The 21,246-nt window shown below is 42.2% G+C and overlaps 1 protein-coding gene across 2 annotated transcripts in view; it reads left to right on the forward strand.

The window, feature by feature from the left end:
- Nucleotides 1–21,246, forward strand: part of LOC140209696 (synaptic vesicle glycoprotein 2B-like) — a 194,625-nt gene that overhangs the window by 137,279 nt on the left and 36,100 nt on the right. Inside the window, exons 1-3 of one of the 2 annotated variants that reach the window (XM_072278090.1) lie at nt 1,587–1,653; nt 5,533–5,713; nt 9,504–9,655. In XM_072278090.1, coding sequence (XP_072134191.1) covers nt 5,553–5,713; nt 9,504–9,655 — 313 coding nt within the window. In that variant the 5' untranslated portion in view covers nt 1,587–1,653; nt 5,533–5,552. Of the gene's footprint in view, nt 1–1,586; nt 1,654–5,532; nt 5,714–9,503; nt 9,656–21,246 lie in introns of those variants that run through there. The other variant, XM_072278089.1, reaches the window with a different exon arrangement.

Below are 21,246 nucleotides of genomic sequence, written 5' to 3' on the forward strand. Positions count from 1 at the left end.
TGTTCTTGAATTCAGTCTTGTGATTCAGTCCTCCAAGAAATAGAGCCCATCTCTGCATTCGCACTGCAGCTGTAGGAGAACACCCTCCTGTGGATTGAGAAGGGACACTAGTGGTTGATGATCTGTAAGGAGAGTAAACGCTCTCCCATACAAGTACTGGTTGAAATGTTTTACACCCTAAACCAGACTCAAGGCCTTTCTGTCAATCTGTGCATAATTTTTCTCTGCAGCAGTAAGGGAACATGATGCAAAGGCTCTGCGGCCATTCACTTCCATCACTCATAACGTGTGACATGACTGCACCTAGACCATAAGGTGAGGCATAACAGGCAAGCTTCCACCACTGTGTGAATTTTCTCAGCTCACTTGTGTAACTCTTGTGTGCTGATTATGTGACCACAGTAAGTGATATTTGGTTTAAAGAATTCACACTTGGTCCATTATGCTTTGAGCCTATCATCTTCGAATATTTTTAATACTATCTTGGGATGGATGCTTCAGAGATGTTCTTTGTCATCTTTACCTGTAACATTGATGTCATCAAGGTAACACTGAGTGCCTGGACAGCCATGCAGCACCTGGTCCATAGCTTTCTGCCAGAATGCAGGTGCAGATGCTACTCCAGGAATAAGCCTATTATAGCGATTAAGCCCTTTGTGAGTTCTTTTGGTAAGAAACATGTTGTTCGCTTCTTCCACCTCCATCTGCAGGTAAGCCTCAGCTAAGCCACTTTGCTGAAGTGTCTCTCTCGAGAAAGGTTTGCGAAGATATCCTCTATTCTGGGCAGAGGTATTGACCTACTTTCTGTATTGGGTTGATAGTGACCTTAAAATCACCACTGGTCCTGACAGACCCATTCTTCTTGGCTATCGGAATGACTGGCATTGCCCATGGGCTCCACTCAACCTTGGAAAGAATTCCTTCAGCCTCCGGGTGATATAGCTCACTGGCTACTTTATCACGGATGGTATAAGGAACTGGATGGGCTTTGTAAAACTTGGGTGTGGCATTTTTATTTAGCACTATTTTCCCCTTGATATGTTTGAGCTTTCCAGTGCCATTCTTGGACCTTGCTATGGCATCATCCAATACCTTTCTATTGCAGGGGATGTGGCATGCACATGGCGGATGGATCTTCAATCTCGTTGTAGTTGCCTCAGCCAATCAGAACCCAGACGGCTGGCCCTCCCGATTTTTACCACATACAAAACACTGGAGCTCACTGGTTTTTGTATTTCACTGTTATGAATGTCAATCCCATGGGAATTGTCTTTTCTCCAGTTAAAGTTCCTAACTAGTTATCTGCAGGATTCAGTTTAGTAACTTTGAAATGATATTCAAACATTGTATCATTTCTTAATGCATGCATTACTAAATGACAATAAAAGAGGACTACGTGTCTTCATAATCTAATCTAAATAAACTCATTTTGTGGAATGACAGAAATACCCAAGCTCGTGTCCAATTCCATTTTAGTTAATTTGCCATTCACTTCTTGTGTAAACCATATTGCTTATGTATTGTTAGTTTTCACATTTCTGTTCTGTTTTTTTTTACTTGATTGTCTTTCCTTTTGCGAAGAAAATGTGTTGTTGCAAAGAAAAAAAAGTGCTGTGCTTTTTTTAACTCGAACATCTTGCTGTGCTTCAACAGGTAAGTAGCTGTCTCGGGTTTGTTTTAAAAATACCTCATCACCACTGTTATGTTTTGTAACTCCATAAAATTAAACTAATTGAAAGGAAGAGATGGGAGTCTGAAGTGTGAGTCTAACTTTGTTTTTACTTTAAGTGAGGCATGCACATATCACATGGTAGCATCATGATGTATGCAATTCACTAATTTTACATATAACCCATAATGAATTATTTAAACAAACAAGAATGCTATGTCACAAACAGAATCAGGTTTAATATCACTGGCATATATTGTAAAATTTGTGTGCTTATATTTACAATGTTACACTATATTTACAATATTGTTCAAATACTACTGAGGTATTAAATACACACGGTTTTGACAAGGATCTTGAAAGAACATTGTGTCTAATTTGCTGCTGAGTCTGAGAGAGGTCTGCTTCACTAAGTACTGGCTGAATATCCATCTGATTTTAGACTTATGTCTTTGAACCCCAACATTGCCTTCTCTATTAAACTTTATCACGGACCAAATAATTACCTCTTGGGTTTCGTCTTCTTGGCGTATAAAGAAAGGATATGAAACAGAATTCTATATCAGCATTGAAAAGAGCCAAGAGTTTTGTATGAAATCAAAGCCAGTCCTCAGTGTGGATGTGAACAGTGTGGAGCCACAGGATTGCAGCATTGATCTCTACCGCACATCATGTTAGCTAAAGCCGTGTGCAACAATCCCAGGACGGAGGGGAGAAAAGTGCTGGAAATTCAACTAACCTGAATTTAGCAGGAGGACCTTGTTTAAATGTATCTGTAAGTCAAAGAGCACAAAGGCAGGCTTTAGGACCACCAAATTTGTTCTGACTCATTTGCTGTAATTTTATGCTAATCCCATTTTATTCTCCCCAATTTTCCTACACTGCCTCTCAGATTTTACTAATTGCCTACACACAACATTGGGGAATCAGAAACTAGAGAACATAGTCTTCAGGTTAGAGGTGAAAGTCTGAATAAGAACCTGAGGGGCAACTTTTCTTACACAGCAGGCGTTAGGTATATGGAGGAAGTGGCTGAGATGAATACATTAGACACGGTGAAGAAGTGGACAAGTATTTGGATGACACGAATTAGGGGCATATGAACCAAGTATTGGGAAATGGGATTAGACAATAGACAATAGGTGCAGGAGTAGGCCATTCGGCACTTCGAGCCAGCAACTGCCATTCACTGTGATCATGGCTGATCATCCACAATCGGTATCCAGTTCCTGCCTTATCCCCATAACCTTTGATTCCACTATCTTTAAGAGCTCTATCCATCTCTTTTTTGAAAACATCCAGAGACTTGGCCTCCGCTGCCTTCTGGGGCAGAGCATTCCATATATCCACAACTCTCTGGGTGAAGAAGTTTTTCCTCAACTCCGTAATGTGCCGTGAAATGCGTTGACAATGTTGGAACCCATGTGCAGAGGAAAGACAGACTCCGATGTAGAGATGGTGGCTAATGTTTATTCGTAAGAATTCCAACAGAAAACCAATGGTTCAGCCAAATGGTACCGCAAGATGTAACATTCTCAAAACTAGGATTCTGTGATTAGCACTAAACAGGCACGCGCTTATATAATACAAGTAATATGGAATCCTCAAACCTATCAAAATAAATTTAACAAGTTCAAACAGTAAGCACCAAGGCTCTCTGGCTTCCCACAGAAGTCTGAAGAGCTCATTATAAGGGATTATCTGGAATATACATTCTTGGTCAGCTTGGATGAGTAGGGGCCAAAGGGCATTTTTCCATGTTCTACAACTCTATGACTCGAAGAGCTATGCTATTTGGGCAATCTGGCCAACTTTCAGATCTTTGGGATATGAGAAGATACCAGGTCATGCAGAGGAAACCTATGTGGTTACATGGAGAATGTGCAGATTCTACACAGAGAGCACAGAAGGTCAGGATTGGAGTGGTGAGACAGCTGCACTACCTGCCACATTACTGTGTTATGCACAGCTCTGGGATGACAATCCAGCCATTTGGGAGGGTATCTGACTACCTGGCAGCAAACTCTACACCAGAATACAGAGCAATTGAGGTACAGAGTTTAGAAGGCACCATAATCTCTTGGATGGAAAGAGGAGGCACAGTAGAAGTGCCTAGTAGTGTGGTGAGTCCACCCAGCACAGAGTGAGTTTTGACGATACGTGGAGAGGTTCTTGCAAGGGCATGAATGAGGACCTGCAAGATACTGGCTGAAGGTCTAATCTCGCTGGCAATGGCTACAAGGAATGGAACAATGGAATGCAAACCTCCTGCTGTTGTTAGTATCGCCTGCCAGCAGAAAAGAGTGGAAGAGACAGGCTTGAGGCATATCTGTCTGGCAGAATCTATGGAGAGAAATGAACAGTTGACATTTTGGGCTGAGACCATTCACCTGTCCTGATGAAGGGTCTTGGCCCAAAATGTCAACTGTTCATTCCTCTCCATAGATGCTGCCTGACCTGCTGAGAACCTCCAGCATTTTGTTTCTGTTGCTCTGGATTTCCAGCATCTGTAGAATCTTGTGGGCTGATGATTTGTGCCCAGTATGTTTTTAAAGAGCTTTTATACCTTTTTTTAGAGGAATTTCTGAAAAATGCCTGAACCGGTAACTTTATGATTGATGTGATGGCAGGGGGGGCACATAAGGAGTTCAGGTCTTAAAACTGAGCCTGAATACATCTACTTTACTTCCCTACGTTGATGGGAATGTGGAAAGAATAACTAATGGGACTAATACAGGGGTTCCCAACCTTTTTTATGCCAGGGACCTTTACCATTAACCAAGGGACTAAGATGATGATTATTATGATGATTATGAGGGCACGCAGTCCTCCTTTATTGTCATTTAGTTATGCATGCATTAAGAAATGATACAATGTTTTTCCAGAATGATAACACAGAAACACATGACAAACCGACTTAAAAACTAACAAAAGCCACATAATTACAACATACAGTTACAACAGTGCAAAGCAATACCGTTATTTGATAAGAACAGGCCATGGCACAGCAAAAGTCTCAAAGTCTCTCAAAAGTTCCATCATCTCACTCAGACAGTGAACCTCCAGCGCCGCCAACTTGCCGATGCAGCATACCAGAAGCATCTGACCACAGTCTGACTCCGAGTCTGTCCGAAAACTCCGAGCCTCCGACCAGCTCTCCGATACCGAGCATCAAGCACCATCTCTGCCGAGCGCTTCGACCCCGGCCCCGGCAACAGGCAATAAGCAAGGCCCAGGATTTGGGGCCTTCCTCTCCGGAGATTCTCGATCGCACAGTAGCAGCGGCAGCGAAGTGGGCATTTCAGAAGTTACTCCAGGTGTTCCTCTGTGCTTCTCACGGCTGTCTCCATCAAATCCGGACTGTGCACGGCCCCCCTAGTTAACACATACGATATTCATTTGGAACAGCTGCGGGCGCTGCATCACGCCGCCATCTTCTCCTCCCTCCTGGTCATGATGATGCGGACTCTGGGGTCAGTTTCTTTTTCGTGTGGTTCTACGGCTCACTGTCTATTTTTAAAATGCTCTTTGACTCAGCTTTCAGTCACCTACAAAACATCTCCTCATGGAGCTACGTCTCAAATACCATTCAATTATCATTTTTGCAATTTATATATATTTATTTGTGATGCTGCTGAAAATCAATTTGTTGTAACGAGCAGTCTGTAACATGGTCCCATTCAATTCCTGATCCTCTCTTGCATCTAGTATCTTTATATCTGTACCTCATCGCCTGATGAAAAATTATTCTTGGAGAACTCGTGGAATGAAATGCTGAGAGGCTGTTGAAGTGTTTGAAATTTGGGACATAATGTCAGGATGTAGTTGGTTATGTTACTAATTTTCTTCTTACTTTCTTGCAGGGTTAATAGTGTATTTGGGAATGATGTTTGGAGCCTTCATTTGGGGAGGTCTGGCAGATAAAATGGGCAGAAGGTATTGTCTGATCATCGCCTTGAGCATCAATGGAGTCTTTATTATCTTCTCATCGTTTGTCCAAGGTTATGGCATCTTCCTGTTCTGCCGACTACTTTCAGGAGTTGGGTAAGTGAATTGCAGAACAACTAAGTTAGTGCTATCAAGGTAAACATGCTGCAAAGCCAGCCTGGATGTCTAAGCCCCTTTCTTCTCCTTCACTTAGATGTCAATGCCAAGACTTGGGAAGATAACGTGGAGTGACTTTCAGATGCTAAAATGAAGGGAATATTGGGAGCAAATTTGTAAGGCTCTGGGTGAAATGCAAGCCAGTGGACTAATTTGTCCTACATGATTATTATTTGATGTCCCAGATAGCGACTGCGTGAGAATGGTTGGCGCATAGCTCAGCCAGCCAAGTGAGGAGTATGCCATCGCATCTTCTCCGAGGATCATCAACTTGTTGCGGTGGAGAGGCTTGTGATTTCCTGAGATCACGAGAGTGATGCTCCCAGAGTTTAGCTATCTGGCGCTTATCTCCTGTTAGGGTCACCCATGGCAGTAAGGTCAAGGGAGAGATTCCAGACAAAAAGCCTTCCAACCAAGAACTCAAAATTGGAGCTGGTGGAAGATGATGACATATTAGATTAGATTATGAGGACACATAGTCCTTGTTTATTGTCATTTAGTAATGCATGCATTAAGAAATGATACAATATTCCTGCAGTATGATATCACAGAAACACAAGATAGACCAAGACTAAAAAACTGACAAAAAATCATATAATTACAACATATAGTTACAACAGTGCAACGCAATACCTTAATTTGATAAAGAACAGACCATGGGTACGGTAAAAAAAAGTCTCAAAGTCTCTCGAAAGTTCCATCATCTCACGCAGACAATACAAGGAAGAAAACTCTCCCTGCCATGAACCTCCAGCGCCGCAAACTTGCCGATGCAGCACCCTGGAAGCACCCGACCACAGCTGACTCTTAAGTCCGTCCGAAAACTTTGAGCCTCCGACCAGCCCTCAGACACCGAGCACCGAGCACATCTCTGCTGAGCGCTTCGACGCCATCCCCAGCCGTCAAGCATCAGGCAAAGCCGAGGATTCGGGGCCTTTCCCGCCAGAGATTCTCGATCGCACAGAGCAGCGGCAGCGAAGCAGTCATTTCAGAAGTTTCTCCAGATGTTCCTCCGTGCTTCTCACATCTGTCTCCATCAACTCATTCTTGTGCACAGCATCCTACTTGACAAATACAGATATCATTCACTGGAGAGGCCGCGTGCGCTGCGTCGAGCCGCCATCTTCTCCTCCCCACCATATCACAGCAGCAGTGAAGGTGCAGGAAGGTTGTAGCAGTGAAGAGACCCAGCTAGCTGTTTTGCATTCCATGCCACTGAATCCTGGCACCAGTCTGTCATGAACTGTGTGGTAGCAGTCCATACTACAGCCTACACACATTAGACCAAGTCACACTCAGGCATTAACCATTAGCGAATCCAGCCTCCAGAATATGTGAATCCCAGATTTGCCTCTACAGCCTCCTGAAGACACCATCACCCCACCCAATAGACAATCCCTTAGGAGAACATCATATTTGACTTAAGTGTTTGCTTTACGATACCATCACAGAATTATATTGTAGGCATTAGGGAAATGGAGTTTACTGTTGACATTAGTAGACTGCAGACCATGTGCCCATCTGCTCTTCCCTCCCATTGAATAAGGCCACCTCAACCCCTCCCACAATTATTTGGTGTTGTGTAATAATATAGTATAATGGAAGATCTGCTGTCTTCCCACCCAATACTTTGAGGAGTAGTTGGGGAAGCATTGGTATGTGCATTTGAGTTATAAATTTATTCTGTAATAATTTTTAAAAAACAGAAAATCTGAGAATACTCACGTGGGTTAGGCAGAATCTGTGAAGATACAAACAGAATTATTGTTACAGGTTGAAAACTTTTTATCAGACCCCTGAGTCGTAATGAAAAGTCATCCATCTAAGATGGTTCTTTCTCTACTGGAGCTACCTGACTTGCAGCGTACTCCCAATATTTTCTGGTTTTATTTCAGATTTCCAGTATGTGGACTATACTTTTCCAATGAGAAATTTGTTCACTTGATTCATGGCAATCCACAATTAAATAATTAAACCAATAATTCCATTAAAATTGTGCACAGTAGCTCATCTTCTCTTACAGCCTCCTTCCCTCTGCAGTGCGAGTCTGACCTGATTTATTTGCTGTCTAGTAACAATTGCTGAGGGAACTCTTCTAAATAATTTGGAATGAGTGGTTCCATTTTTCACTGATTCTTATAAGCCTGAATTTTTCAGCCGTTATCTCGACATTTGGAGATCTGTAACTGCTGTGACTTTATACTAAGCTAGTTTATCTTCAATGCAAGAATCAGTGGTCTCCCATAGTTGAATAATGAATCTGACTATATTTCTACTTAATATGGCTGAGATATGAGAAGTTGCCATATTTCTAAATTGTACCCCATGCTTAGAACTTCAACATTCCCTAGAGAGCCATAACACACGGCTGTTAGTGTCATCAACTCATTGGAACCTTTCTGTGATTGTTATATATTTGATAGGGGGATCAGGGCCACTATTATTCTGTCCTTGATCATGAAGGATCCCTCCCACCTCCTCCCATCAGGGAGGAGGCTATGCAGCGTCTATGCCAGGACCACCAGACTCAAAAACAGTTATTTTCCCCAAGCAGTAGGGCTGATCAACACCTCTACCCACTAACCCGCCCCACCACACTCCCAACCACCAGTACTTTATCATTTCCTGTCAGAGTCACCTTATGTACCGGCACTCATACACCTAGAATAACTTTATGGGCATACAATCAATCTAGGTATATACACTATCTTATGTAATTATATGTATTGTGCTTTTATCTATCTTGTTGTATTTTTTTATGCTGCATTAGTTCAGAGTATCAATTATTTAATTCTCTTTTACACTCATGTACTGAAAGTGACATTAAACAATCTTAATTCTTGAATTTTGAATCTTGAAACAATGATGGTTTCTTCATGGAATCTAAGATAGGTTTTACATGAGATAAAATCTATCTTAGATCCATTAAAATCACCTTGATTTTAGCTCAAATTTACTTTGAACTCAACTTTGAGTTAAAGACTTCACTTTAGCTCAACTTCAACAATGGTCAACTTTCTTATTCTGTGCATTCTTCTGCAAGAACACAAGTAGGCCATCATGTTCCTAAAGCCCTTCCCACCATTCAGTATGATCATGGCTGATTTATGAAGACCTTAGGTCCTCTTCTGAACCAGTTCCCTATACCTCTCAGTTCCTTGATCTTTCTCTGTTTTCCTGAAAACACATGTCTAGGGTTTGCTAGGGAACAGAGTCTATCTGAACAAATGATGGAGAGCTCAAGAAGACTTACACATGTCTAGTATCATTCAAATTCTTTAGAAAGTTTTCTATTCTTGTTCCTCTAGTCCAGGGGCTCCCAACCTTTTTTTATGCCATGGGCCAATACCTTTAGGCAAGGAGTCTGTGAACCCCAGGTTCAGAAACACTGTGGAAATAGGATGTCTCAATGGACAGTGTCAGTAGAAAAGCTCTGATGTGAAGATTGAGAATGTGCCAGAATCAGAATCACATCACTAACATATGTCTTGAAATTTGTTGTTCTGTGGCAGCAGTTCAATGCAATATATAACTATTTAAAGTTATAATAAGAAAGGTTAAAAAATATAAATAAGCAGGAAAAAGAGACCAGAGTCTTGTCAACATCGGTAGGTTGACCTTTTCCTAGAGATGCTGCCTGGCCTGCTGCGTTCACCAGCAACTTTGATGTGTGTTGATCGGTAGGTTAATCTTGCATTCTGAAGATTATCTTCTTTCTTCCTTCCCTCAGCATTGGTGGCTCCATCCCCATTGTCTTTGCCTACTTCTCTGAATTCTTGTCTCGTGAGAAGCGAGGAGAACACCTCAGCTGGCTGTGCATGTTCTGGATGATCGGTGGGATTTATGCTTCCGTGATGGCCTGGACCATCATCCCACATTATGGTGAGTGTGGTGAACAATTTCTCTTCACTTGGCCCATTCAATGAGCAGGCAGAGTGTATTATATAAATGTAATCTATATATTACAATAAACACAAGGGATTTTGCACATGCTGGAAATCTATAGCAACACACAAAATGCTGGAGAAATTCAACAAGTCTGGCAGCATCTATAGGAGGAAATAAACAGTCAACATTTCGGACTGAGTCTCTGATTGTTGGTCTTGCCCCAAAATGTTGACTCCATAGGTGCTGCCTGACTTGCTGAGTTCCTCCAGTATTTTGTGTGTGCTGCTCTATATAATATATGGTTTATGTCTAAGACTTTGTTTAGGCTGCATTTGAAGCATTGTGTGCAGTTTTGTTTGCCCCATTCCAACAGGGATGTGGAGGCTTTGGAGAGAGTGCAGAAGTTGTTGACCAGGATGCTGCCTGGATTAGAGGTTATTTCTTAGATGGGATTGGACAAACTTGAATTGTTTTCTCTGGAGTGTCGGAGGCTGAGGAAGTTTCTAAAATTATGAAAGACGTAGATAAGGGAGACAGAATCTATTTCTCAAGATAGGACTGTCTAGTACTAGAGGACATGGATCTAAGATGAGAATGGGAAGTTTAATGGAGATGTATGGGGCAAGTTTTTTTTACACGGAGGGTGGTAGATGCCCAGAATAGGCTGCTAGGGTTAGAGGTGCAAATAGTTAAGTAGCATTTAAGATGCTTTGAGATGGACACATGGACATTGAGATAGACACATGGATATGGAGGGATGTGGATCAAGAGCTGGCAGAAGAGATTTAGTTTAATCTGGCATCAAGTTTGGTAAAGACATTATGGGTCAAAGGGCTTATTCTTAAATTGCAATGTTCTTTGTGTGCTCGATAAGTGTTTGTAGATGGTGCTGAAGTCGTTGGATGTTTCGGGTCTTTCAACATTAGCCACTCTCTCCCCGGCAGCCCATCCAGGGTTGATCAGGCCCTGGCTTGTGTCCCAGCAACATTGGTCCACAGGTTACACCTCTTGATCCATAGCCATCTGGAGGCTCGCTCAGCAGTCCTCGTGGCTCTCTTCTTTGCAGCCTCCATAATACCAAGCAGAGAGTAGGTTCTGCAGAGTGAGCATCCAGCAAAACTTCTGCACCCCACCTGTACAGGCTGGCATTGTGCCCTCCACCCCTGTCTCTGGCACTGCACTACCAGCTCCTGGTATTTGGCTTTCCTACATTCGAACACCACTCAATTTGGTCTTTCCAAGGCACTGTCAATTCTACCACAACCACCTGCTTCAAGCTGGAAGCTTTTTGGCTCCAGATGACAAAAATGATTTGTTATTAGTTTTGTCACACCCTTTTGGAGTAGCCTGGGTGATGAAAACACCAGCTAATTTGTAACCATCCAAACCAATGTGCCAGACACAAGTCTAAGTCAAATTGTTCTGTTTCGTAATGAACGTGAATGGAAATGAGGATACTGAGTGAACTCTAATGCCAAAACAGGGTCTTTAATATTGTACCTGAGAAACTAGAACCAAGTACGACCATGGGCTTATTTTTAAGCAAAGGCTGGGGACCTGTCTCTTGCTATCTTTGTGCAGCACTGTACTACAATTGAAGATTCTGCATTGTAACCCTGGACCTCAATGGCTGATAACCAAATATGCATTCGCAGTTGTCATTCTAGGGCAGTGTGGGCTTCAGGCTCCTATGAAGCTAGCAATGAGAAGAGGGCATGTCCTGGGTAGTGAAGGTCTTTACGGCTGATGCCACCTTCTTGTAGTCCCACCTTTTGAAGATATCTCAGTGGTGGGGAGGTTTGTGCCCGTGATGGAGCTAGCCGAGATAACACTCCTCTGCAGCCTTTTGCAATCCTGTGGTTTGGAGGCTCCATAACAGGCTGTGATGCAACCAGTCAGAATACTCTCCAACGTAGGTAGGTACATCTGTAGAAATTTGCAAGAGTCTAGCTAAAATGCCAAACTAAATCCATCCCTTCTGCCTGCAAAATGTTCATACCCCTTCATTCTCTGCACGTCCATCTGCCCATCAAAGAATCTCTCAAGTGCCTCTGTTATATCCACCGCCAATCCTGGCAGCATATTCCAGGCACATCTCCTTTAAACTTACCATTTCTCATCTTAAATACATGCCCTTTGTTATTAGACAGTTTGGCCCTGGGAAAAAGGAACCAGCTGTCCAAAGTATTCAAACTATCTATTCAAACCTCTACCAGGACTCTCCTCAGTCTCTGCCACTCCAGAGATAACCACCCAAGTTTTAACTTTATGGCCAAGCAGACTTCTACCACCTTTCCCTCTCACTCCACATACTTAACACAACTAGCTGATCCCACAAAGTTGTATTGAATTTTGTGACACAGCAGCGTAGTGGTTGGCGCAACGCTTTGCAGTACAGGCAATCTGGGTTCATTTCCTGTGCTACCTGTGAGGGATTTGTACGTTCTCCCCAAGACCGCGTGGGTTTCCTCCGGGTGTCCTGGCTTTCCTTCAACAGACCAGAGATGTACTGATTAGTAGGTTAATTGGTCATTGTAAATTGTCCCATGATTAGGCAAGGGTTAAATTCAGGGATCGCTGGGCCGCACGGCTCGAAGGACCGGAAGGGCCTACTCCAGGCTGTAACTCAAACAATAAATGAAAATTTAAAAATGAAATCCATATCAAACTACCATGCACAGTGAAGGAATGAAGAAGCAAAAAGTGAATGCTGGTGTTGGATGATACACATAGTGGTTAACTTGGCTCTTTCAGAGTGTAATTATGTGGCCTAAGTAAGTGGCTGAGGCTGGAGGACCTCTCTAATGTGGGATTCGCTTATCACTGGTAGACGGTCTCCTGGGGGAGTGGAATGGAGAAATTGCTCCTCTAATGAAAAAATAAATCAGAGAAATAGCACATTTCTGTAAGCTCAACAGTGTTGTATTATTTAAAGAGCTGGCAAGCATTCTGCCATTTCTCAGAAAATAAACTCCCTGGCTCTGTATTAAAGATGCCCAAAGCTCAAACCACGACAGAACCCATCACAGGGTTTTGAGGGAGGGAAGCTGATGGTGAGAGACACAACTGATGGAATGTAAAAATAATCTGAATCTGGCTGTATTTATGGTTTATAATGTAACTTTTATATTATATACAGGAAATGAGATTGGAGGCAGAAACGCACTAAGATTGGTTACATATGTTAAGTATACATGTCGAACTCTGCTTTTGAAATTCAATTCCACTGAAGCCCATGGAAGTGAATTTCCCAGACTAACTACAAACTGCACACATTGCTATATCACAAGTTAGCTGCATGCAGTGAAAGATATATTTCACCCTCAAGATCTCTAGCTGCAGGAAACTCATGAAGGAAAAAAACATTGTTGTGCTGCTTGGGGAATTGTCAAAGTTGTTATTATTCTGCAATTGTATTGATTTAAAATTTATGGCACTGTGCAAATCCATTCAGCCCTGGTATCCTTCAGATGGAATCCCACATTCTGCCTTTTGGTCCACAGTCACGATATCCAGTATATATTTTTTTAGATGCTAAAGGATTTTTTGCTTCCTACACTCTTTCAGACATAGCTTCCAAGTTCCTACCATCCTTCTTTCCCTTAATTCCTTTTCCAATTGCAAATCTATGCCCTCCAGCTTTGCTAAGGGGAAACATTCATTCCTTCACTTAAATTTCCCCTTTGGCCTCCCCTGTTCCAAAAGAAATAACCTCAGCCCAGCCAATCTTTCTTCATAATTAAAATTCTACTGAGCTTCTAATAACCTCTTCAATCTCTTTTTTTTTCACTCGCTTTGGGATAAGCACATCCTGCTTGTAAAGCAATGACCAGAACAGTACAGAGTGCTCTAGCTGTGACCTAACCAATGTTTTATACAATTTGAGTATTGACTCTTTGATTTATTAAGACTTCGAGATATTTATACTTGTTTTCTTGTGATTATCAATCATGATGTGCCAAGTGTTGCTGTGAACAGTAACCAGAAAGGGTGAAGTTCTTTCAAAACAACAGATGCCAATTGTTCTTCACCTTGAACTGACATTCTCTTATTCTTATCACAAGCCACCTGACAAACTACCTCACACTCAGCGGCAGGAATATCACTATAGAGCAAGCACTAAACCACAGCGTTAGCAACACTGTACTGCAGCACTTCGAAACATCTTGATAATGAACAGCTTTTAAGGAAAAATGAATAATGCATTTTAATCCTGTTAGGTTAAACCAAATACAAAATCAGCATTAGCATGACGACAAGAATGGGGTAATTGACCTGAGAGGATTTGATATTAAACAATGAAGCATGGGAATAACACATAAACCAATGCATTCTTTAAAAGGTGGAGGGCTACATCGGAGGGAAGGGTTAGATTGACCTTAAGGTAGGTTAAAGAGTTGGCACAACATCATGGGACAGAGGGCTGTAACTTCCTTTAAGGACAGTGGATTGAAATTCAGAAGAATGAGGGGGTCCTCATTGAAGCCTATCAAATGTTGAAAGGCCTCAATAAAGTGGATGTGGAGAGGATGTTTCCTGTGACGGGGGAGTCTAGGAATGGAGGACTCAGCCTCAGAATAGAGAGGCATCCTTTCAGAATGGAGATGAGGAGGAATTTCTTTGGCCAGAGAGTGGTGAATCTGTGGAATTCATTGCCACAGGTGGCTGGGAGGCCATGTCATTGGGTATATTTAAGGCAGAGGTTGATGGGTTCTTGATTAATCAGGGCTTGACAGGATATGGGGAGAAGGCAGGAGATTGGGACCAAGAGGAAAATTGGATCAGCCTTGATGAAATGGTGGTACAGATTCAATGGGCCAAATGGCCTAATTCTACTCCCATGTCTTCCGGTCTTCTGGTCTATGTTTTATGATTTTAAAAAATCAGTGTTCTTGAGGTTCTAGTAACTTGTGGAGTAACATTTTGGGGAAGAATATGGTGTTCTGCATTGTGTCTTATATTTGAATCCAGCACAATTTGGAAGGAAGATGTTCTTGCCATTTGCAAGAATCCTGAATTAAACTAGTCTCAAGACAAACATAATAATAATTGACTTAAATCAGGTTAAATCTTTAGATCTGTAGCAAACACCTTCATACCAAATGATGCACATGTTTACTGCCCCGAAGCAGGGTCTCGACCCAAACATCGACTGTTTATTCCTCTCCACTGAAGCTGCCAGACCTGCTGAGTTCCTCTAGCACTTTTCATATGTTGCTCTTTTTTCCAGCAACTGCAGAAACTCTTGTGTTATATGATTTACTAAGCTTGAACTGGTATGGTTATGGGATTGAGAGAAGTTTGGTTTCCCATTACAGTGACCAGCAGCTCATGAATTCATACCCCTGCAGTTGCTTTCTGCAGGAGTCAGTGTATCAGCATTGTCTCATATTTCTGCTGAAACTAAACTGACCTTTGAGGCTTCAAGGAGAGAGTTTCTTGTCCCTGTCCGGGTGTACTGCTCTGACTATAAGACCAAAAGACATAGGAACAGTATTAGGCCATTCGGCCCATCGAGTCTGCTCTGCCATTGTTATGGCTGATTTATTGACCCTCTCAACCCCATTCTCCTGCCTTCTCCCCACAACCTTTGATGCCCTACTAATCAAGAGCCCATTAACTTCCACTCTAAATATACCCAATGACGGCCTCCACAGAGGTCTGTGGCAATGAATTCCACAGACTCATCACCTCTAGCTAAAGAAATTCATCCTCATTTCTGTTCTATAGGGATGTTCTTCTATTCTGAGGCTGCACGCTCTGGTCCTAGACTCCCCTACTACAGGAAACATCCTCTCCATGTCCACTCTATATTTTAGATTATGAGGACACACAGCCCTCTTTTATTGTCATTTAGTAATGCATGTATTAAGAAATGTTACAATGTTCCTCCGGTGTGATATCACAGAAACACAAAACAAACCAAGACTAAAACTGACAAAAACCACATAATTACAACATATAGTTACAACAGTGCAAGCAAGACCATAACTTGATGAAGAACAGGTCATGGGCACGGTAAAAAACAAAGTTCAAAGTCTCTCAAAAGTCCCATCATCTTACACAGATGGGAGAAGGAAGAAAACTTTCTTCCTGCCATGAGCTACCAGCGCCGCAAACTTGCCGATGCAGCATCCTGGAAGCACCCGACCACAGCCGACTCTGAGTCGTCCGAAAATTTCGAGCCTCCGACCAGCCCTCCAACACCGAGCACCGAGCACCATCTCTGCTGAGCGCTTCGACGCCAGCCCCGCCGCCAGCAACAGGAAAAGCCGAGGATTTGGGGTCTTCCCTCCGGAGATTCTCGATCGTACAGTAGCAGCGGCAGCGAACCGGGCATTTCAGAAGTTTCTCCAGATGTTCCTCCATGCTTCTTACGTCTGTCTCTATCAAATCAGAATTGTGCACAGCCCCTATTTAACAAATACAATATCATTTCACCGGAGAGGCTGCGCGCGTTGCGTCACACCATCACCTTCTCCTCCGGCCTTTGCGTTAAAGGCAGGCATATATCAGCAACTATTCCCCACATCAATTGCACTCATTTGAGTGTTTTAAAATAATTCTTTCTACTTCTCCCAAACGGGAAACATGGAGAATTTACCTGCAGCAAAGTACCATGAACTTTGGGTTGGGTGGTGGTCACTTTATCCAACAGATGATAATGAGTATGTTCAATATTTTTATCTGGATGACATAATGGTACATGGTGAAGAAGGGAAGGAATTCAAATCTTTTCACAAAGGGGCTTGTTTCGCAGCTTGTCAGGAACATTGTGGCTCAGAATGGGACAGGGTCTAGTACAGGCTGACAAGAATAATTCCAGGAATGAAAGGCTTAATAACAGTAGTGTGCAAAAATCTTAGGTGCACGTAAAAAAAATTCTGCAATGTGAAGATGCTTTCAAAAGTAATGAAATGAAAAGTTTCTAAATATCAAAAAATACTATAAGGAGCAGTAAGCAATAAAAAACTAAATCAAATCGATATTCGGCATGACCATTTTTTCTTTTAAAACTGCATCTTTTCCCTTAGGTACACTGTCATGCAGTTTTATTAAGAAAATCAACTGGTAGGTTGTTCCACTTATCTTGGAGAACTTGCCACAGTTCTTCTGCAGACGTTGGCTGTCTTGCTTGCTTCTGTCCCTCCAGGAAATCACAGACAGACTCAATGATGTTGAGATCAGGGCTCTGTGATGTCCATGCTATCTGAAACCATATAAAATATGGTTGATTAAGGTTTAATAATATGGTTTAACCATATAAAATAAGACTTTTGCGCAGTACTGTATGAGGAGCACCTGAAGGGTCTGGCCTTATACTCGGTGGAAGGACCATAAGATCATAAGATATGCATTTCTCTCTAACCCCCAATATAGAATCTATCAAACTCTGCCTTAAATATACCCAAAGAAATGGCCTCCACAACCATCTGAGGCAATGAATTCCACGAATTCACCACTCTCTGTCTAAAGAAATTTTGCTTCATCGCTGTTCTATGTGTATGTCCTTCTATCCTGAGGGGTGAACTCATTGAAATCTACTGATACCGAAAGAGTGGACATGGAGCAGACACTTCTCTTAGTGGAAGGAATTGGACCTTAGGGCACAGCCTCATAATAAAAGGACGTCACTTTAAAACTGAGGTGAGGAGGAATCGCTTTAGCCGGAGTTTGGTGAATTGGTGGAACTCATTGCCACAGATGTGAGGGGAGGCCAAGTCATCTGGTATATTTAAAGTGGAGCTTAATAGATTCTAGATGAGTCAGAGTTTCAAAGGTTACAAGGAGAAGGCAGGAGAATGGGGTTAAAAAATCCATGATTGAATAGCAGGGAGGATTTGATGGGCCATATGACCTAATTCTGATTTTATATTTTTTGATTGTATGTAATGAGATACAGAATGTTTGCATTGTGTTATTGTGAGCGCTGGCACTATACAGACTATCCTGGGTGGTTTTTACTTGGATGACAGTATTTAAGTTGTACAAGTCTGCAGCAAAAGGAACGGGAAGGCAGCAAGACTGGCTGGGGTATGCATTCAGATGTAAATGATGACAGAGCTTGGCTCTCCTTGAATCTCATTTGCAGGACAGAATTTTCTTGTTGGCTGAATTAAATCATTTTCAAAGGTTTTGTTACTGATTTGATAACTGGTAACTGAACTCCTACATATTATTTATAGCATTTCAGGCATGTTTACCATTGGTTTGCATAAATTGGAATTTGTCTGAATGAGCACTCAAAACACCAATGATTTTCAGCTGTTCCTGTTATTACTGCAGTTTGAAGATAAATCACAGCAAGGAGATCTATGTCCTGAGCTCCCAGCACAGTGCATTTAATTTTTCCTGGTTTATTTAAACTTAGTTGAGTGTGGATCTATGCCAATTGCTTGAGAAGTGACAGATGTTCAGTATTTTCTCTGCTGCTGTATTACTTTGGAGGGCAATGGTCTGGGTGCAGGTCGATGGGACCAGGCATATCAACAGTTCAGCATGACCTAGATGGGCCAAAGGGCCTGTTTCTGTGCTAAAGTGTTCTGTGAGTCTATGACTATAAGAATTGAAGAATTAGAAGCAGGAGGCTTGTCGAGTTGTAAAGCACTGTGGATGTAGACCAGCAAGGATGAGGGATTTTGGTCCCCCTCAAGTTAAAGAGACCCCCAGACCCGTGGCAGCTGGAGGCACAAGGTATGTGAGTCTGCAAGTCTGGAGTTTGCGGTCCTGTCATTGCCGAGTCCTGGGACTGAGACCAAAGATTGAAACTTGGTCGATCGGAAGTCCTGAAATTGAGCTCCAGTGGCCATGGCCCCAGGTCTCCAAGTCCATGTCCACTGGGAAAGTCGGAGGCCTTATATCTGCAAGACTATGTGTCCACGGGAGGCTGGGAGTCCGGAAGCAGCCTGTCTTAGGTTGGAAGGCTGTCTGTATGTCTGAGTGTGTGGATGGATGTTTTGCTGTTGCTGTTTTGTTTTGTTGCTGTTGTTGTCATCCTGCAGAAAATGATGGGCTGGTTATGTTGGAGCTGAAATCTATGTTGACCCTTGCGGACTGCCCCCAGCACATCCTTAGGTTGTGTTGGTTGCTAACTTAAATGACATATTTCAATGTATGTTACAATGTACATGTGAAAAATAAATGAATTAGAACCTGAACCTGAGGGGAGGCTTAACGGCCCTTGAATCTGTTCTATAATTCAATCTGTTCACAGCTGATCCTGTATCTCAACCACATTTCTGCCTGATCTGCATATCTGTTGTATTTTGAGTTCCAGTGGCTGCAGTGTTGCTTCTCTGGAATGACTGAACATCCAAAGCTCCCTGGGACAAAGGTTCAGAATGCTATGAAGGAAGAGATTTCTTTTCACCCGAGTCGCAAAAGGTCAGGTGCTGACCCCTGTGTGCTTCTTAGTCAAAGCTTCTCCAATCTGAGGAAACAATCCCTCTCAGATTCTTCAGTGTGGAAATGAGACATCCACGGTCAAAGGGAGTGATGTGTTCTGGGCCTCGGACAATGGCTACCATCCCTCTGGGCACCAGGACAACCATCTTCCACCTTCTAAAGTTATGCATGCAAATGAAGATGCACTAACCATGCAAGATGGCTAAAAGGAAATTGAACATGGGCAAAGTGCTGGCACATCCAACACTCAATGGCTACCAAGGCACTATAAAATTATATTCGGACCTAGAACCATAATGCATTGGTTCATAAATCAGAGTTCTTGCTTTCTTGAAAATTCCGTTACTGAATGCAAAGCTGCCACTTACACAGACTTTATTTGTTACCTCCTGTACGCTAATAAAGTGACCGCTGAGTGCATGTTTGTGGTCTTCGGCTGTTGTAGCCCATCCACTTCAAGGTGCGATATGTTGTGCCTTCAGAGATGCTCTTCCGTACACCACTGTTGTAACATGTGGCTATTTGAGTTACTGCCACCTTCCCTGTCAGATTGAACCAGTCTGGCCATTCTCCTCTGACCTGTCTCATTTGCGAGGTATTTTTGCCAACAGATCTGCCACTCATTGGATGTTGGTTTTTTTTGGGGGGTTTTTTTGCACCATTCTTTGTAAATTCTAGACTGTTGTGAGTGAAAATCCCAGGAGATCAGCAGATTGTGAGATACTCAAACCACCCCATCTGGCACCAACAATCATTCTGAGGTCAAAGTTATTTAGATCACATTCCTTTCCCCTGGTCTGAACAACAATTGAACCTCTTGACCATGTCTACATGCTTTTATGCATTGAGTTGCTCCCACAAGATTGGCTGATCAGATGCTTGCAATAATGAGAAGCTGTACAGGTTTACCTAATAGGGTGGACATTAAGTGTATTTACAGTGGTGCTAGAAAGTTTGTGAACCTGGTAGAATGTTTTTGATTTCTTCATAAATATGACCTAAAATGTGATAAGATGTTCATATGTCCTAAAACTAGATAGAAAGAACCGAATTAAATAAGTAACACAAACATTATACTTGTTTATTTATTTATTGAGAACAATTATCCAATATTACATGTATTTGTTGGAAAAAGTATATGAACCTTTGCTTTCAGTAACTGCTGTGGTCCTCTTGTACAGCAATAACTTCAACCAAATATTTCTGGTAACAGTTGATCAGTCCAGCACATCGGCTTTAAAGAACTTTAGGCCATTTCTCTTTACAATACAGCTTCAACTCTGGGATGTTGGCATGATTTTTTGCATGTACTGCTTACTTCAAGTTCTTCCACAGCATTTCTACAGGATTAAGGTCAGGACCTCGGCAACTCCAAAACACAATTTTCTTCTTTTTAAGCCATTCTGTTGTTGATTTACTCTTGTCTTTTGGGACATTGTCCTGTTGCATTATTCAACTTCTATTAAGCTTCATGTGATGGACTGCTACCCTGACATTCTCCTGTAAAATGTCTTAAGAAAATTTGGAATTAGTTGTTCCTTCAATGATTGCAAGCTATCCAGGCCCTGAGGTTGCAAAGCAGCCCCAAACCATGATGCTCCTTGCACCATGCTTCACAGTTGGAATGAGGTTTTGGTGTTGGTGTGCAGTGCCCTTTTTTCTCCAAACATAGCAATTTCTGCCAAAAAGTTCAATTTCTGTCTTATCTGTCCACAGGACATTGTCCCAGGAGCATTGTAGAACATTCGGGTGGTCTTTTGCAAACTTGAGATGTGCAGCAATGTTTTACTTTGGAGAGCAGTCGTTTCCTTAATGGTGTCCTTCTATGAGCACCATTCTTATTCAGTTTTTTCTTATAGTTCACACATGAACAGAGACTTTAGCAAGTTCTAGAGATTTCTGCAGGTCTTTTGCTGTTACCCTTGGGTTCTTTTTCACCTCCTTCAGCATTGCACGTTGTGCTCTTGGTGTGATCTTTGTAGGATGCCCACTCCTTGGGAGAGTAGCAACAGTATTAAATTTCTTCCATTTGTAGACAATTTCTTTTACTGTGGGATGACGAACACTCAGGTCTTTAGAAATACTTTCTTAGCCTTTTCCAGCTTCATGCATCTTTACAATTCTTCTTCTGAGGTCCTCTGGAAGTTGTTTTGATCGAGGCATGGTGCATATAAACCGAT

The sequence above is a fragment of the Mobula birostris genome, chromosome 14, assembly GCF_030028105.1.
Source record: "Mobula birostris isolate sMobBir1 chromosome 14, sMobBir1.hap1, whole genome shotgun sequence".
NCBI classification, from domain to species: Eukaryota; Metazoa; Chordata; class Chondrichthyes; order Myliobatiformes; family Myliobatidae; genus Mobula; species Mobula birostris.